The sequence below is a fragment of the Bison bison genome, unplaced genomic scaffold, assembly GCF_000754665.1.
Source record: "Bison bison bison isolate TAMUID 2011002044 unplaced genomic scaffold, Bison_UMD1.0 scf7180017845407, whole genome shotgun sequence".
Lineage (NCBI taxonomy): Eukaryota > Metazoa > Chordata > Mammalia > Artiodactyla > Bovidae > Bison > Bison bison.
This window is the reverse complement of record NW_011475980.1, coordinates 60406-62176: the sequence shown is the minus strand read 5'-3', so window position 1 is coordinate 62176 and position 1771 is coordinate 60406. Positions and strand designations below refer to the sequence as shown.

Sequence of the window (1771 nt, the reverse complement as noted above, 5' to 3'; positions counted from 1 at the left end):
GGTCATCGACTGCGCCCCGCTGCTGTTCCTGGACGTGGCCGGCCTGGCCACGCTGCAGGAGCTGCATCGAGACTATGGGGCCCTGGGCATCAGCCTGCTCCTGGCCTGCTGCAACCCCTCAGTGACGGACACGCTGAGAAGAGGCGGCTTCCTCGGGGAGGACCAGGGGGATGTGGCCGAGGACGGGCAGCTGTTCCCCAGCGTGCACTGTGCCGTGCAGGCGGCCCGCGCCCGCCACCAGGAGCTGGCAGCCGCCAACTCCATCCTCTAGCGGAGCCAGCGCCCGCGGCCAGCCCCCACGCCCACGCCCGTCACGGCCCCCCTCCATCGCCTGGTTCCTCCGACCCAGAGAAGCCGGGGAACCCCAAACGGGACGGAGGGCCGCACTGGGCACACACAAGGACGCATCCTGCACCCCGAGACAGACACTGCCCCAGTGTCACGCTGGGCACGGTGCTGTGTGCCCACGGTCCACGGAGCCAGTCTCACCCTGGCGTCCTGTCTTACTTGGAGGACCCTGAGGCAGTACCTGGCGTCCAAGGTGCCAAAGGACATCGGTCCCTTGAGCCGCCAGCCCCCACCCCCCGGTGAGTGCCTGCAGCTCTGGCCAGGACGTGAGGGTCTCTGTGTCTAGGAAACCCCACACTGCATACACCCAAGTGTCTCTCACACCGTGTACCTCAGCCCCGCTGGGCCTCGCAGGGCCAAGGCAGATGGGACCAACATGACTGCAGCCTGGGCCTGACGGGCAACCCCGCACAGCCCGAGCAGAGCAAGCGTGCCCACTCGCCGCTGCGGGGTCCAGCTGTGCCTCCAGGGTGCCCTTCAGCAGGAAGCCCGCTGTGCCCGAGGCAGGGGCCGCCGGGAGGAGGCCCTGCAGTCCCGCCCCACGGGGTCTTTGCCAAGAAGCAGAGGGCAGTGGCTCCCGGGTGCAGGACTCCCCCTCCCTGTGCCCCCACCAGGGCCCGTGCTGCACTGTCCTCCAGCCCAGACGCCACCTCCTGTCAGTCTTGTCCGGACTCCGCCCAGCGGCCCAGCCCCTCTGTCACCCACCTGGCCGTAATGAGGTCCAGCAGCCAGTGGGTCCGAACCTGCTCAATGCCTCCGTGAGGGACCGCGCCCACGTAGGCCAGGTTGAGCTGCTGATCCCAGCTGAGGTCATAGCGGTCGGCCTGGCCGTGCGGCAGTGGGGGGCTGGGCACAAAGCGAGGGGGAGTGGAGCCATCAGTCCCCAGGGGAGGGGCTCGGGGAACAGCCTCCGCACACCCCCCACCCACAAACCCAGGGAGGGCGTGGGGTGTGCCTTTCTGCCCGTGAATTTTACTGCCCCTGACATAATAAATCGGTCCCTAATGCCAGGACTGGGTGAAGCCTCAGGTTTATGGGGTCAAGGGCTCCCGGGGAGACCATATCCCCACCGTCAGCGCCAAGCCTGACAGAGGCCACCAGGGGCACCGGGCACGGGAACGGGTCCCACTGTGGAGTCGTGGGACACGCTGAGGTTGCCCCCTTGAGACCGTCCTAGGTCACAGCCCCTCCTGCAGCCTGGGGTGTCCCGGGCGGCCACCAGGCTCTTCAGACTCCTGAGGGTGACCAGGCATCCCTGGGACCCGCCCCCAGGCCCTGACCGCAGGGGCAGCTGCTCAGCTGGCAAACCTGCGGCACCTGTGGAAGCCTGGCACAGGGCCAGCAGACAGAAAGGCGCGCCCCACCCTGACGGCGGCCCGAAAGGAAGGAGGGAGCCGCCGCCCCCTCACTCGGGGCGCCTGCT

At 68.6% G+C, this 1771-nt stretch overlaps 2 protein-coding genes across 4 annotated transcripts in view; one reads left to right on the top strand and one right to left on the bottom strand.

The window, feature by feature from the left end:
• Nucleotides 1-1358, top strand: part of SLC26A1 (solute carrier family 26 (anion exchanger), member 1) — a 5128-nt gene extending 3770 nt beyond the window's left edge. For all 3 annotated transcript variants that reach the window (XM_010834262.1, XM_010834278.1, XM_010834270.1), the window contains one exon: nucleotides 1-1358. In XM_010834262.1, coding sequence (XP_010832564.1) covers nucleotides 1-271 — 271 coding nt within the window. In that variant the 3' untranslated portion in view covers nucleotides 272-1358.
• The window catches only part of IDUA (iduronidase, alpha-L-), a gene marked incomplete at its 3' end in the record, with an annotated part of 19939 nt that overhangs the window by 15085 nt on the left and 3083 nt on the right, over nucleotides 1-1771 (bottom strand). Inside the window, exons 4-5 of the mRNA XM_010834332.1 lie at nucleotides 1478-1583; nucleotides 1054-1349 (exon numbers count right to left, since the gene is read on the bottom strand). Coding sequence (XP_010832634.1) covers nucleotides 1054-1349; nucleotides 1478-1583 — 402 coding nt within the window. The remainder of the gene's footprint in view (nucleotides 1-1053; nucleotides 1350-1477; nucleotides 1584-1771) is intronic.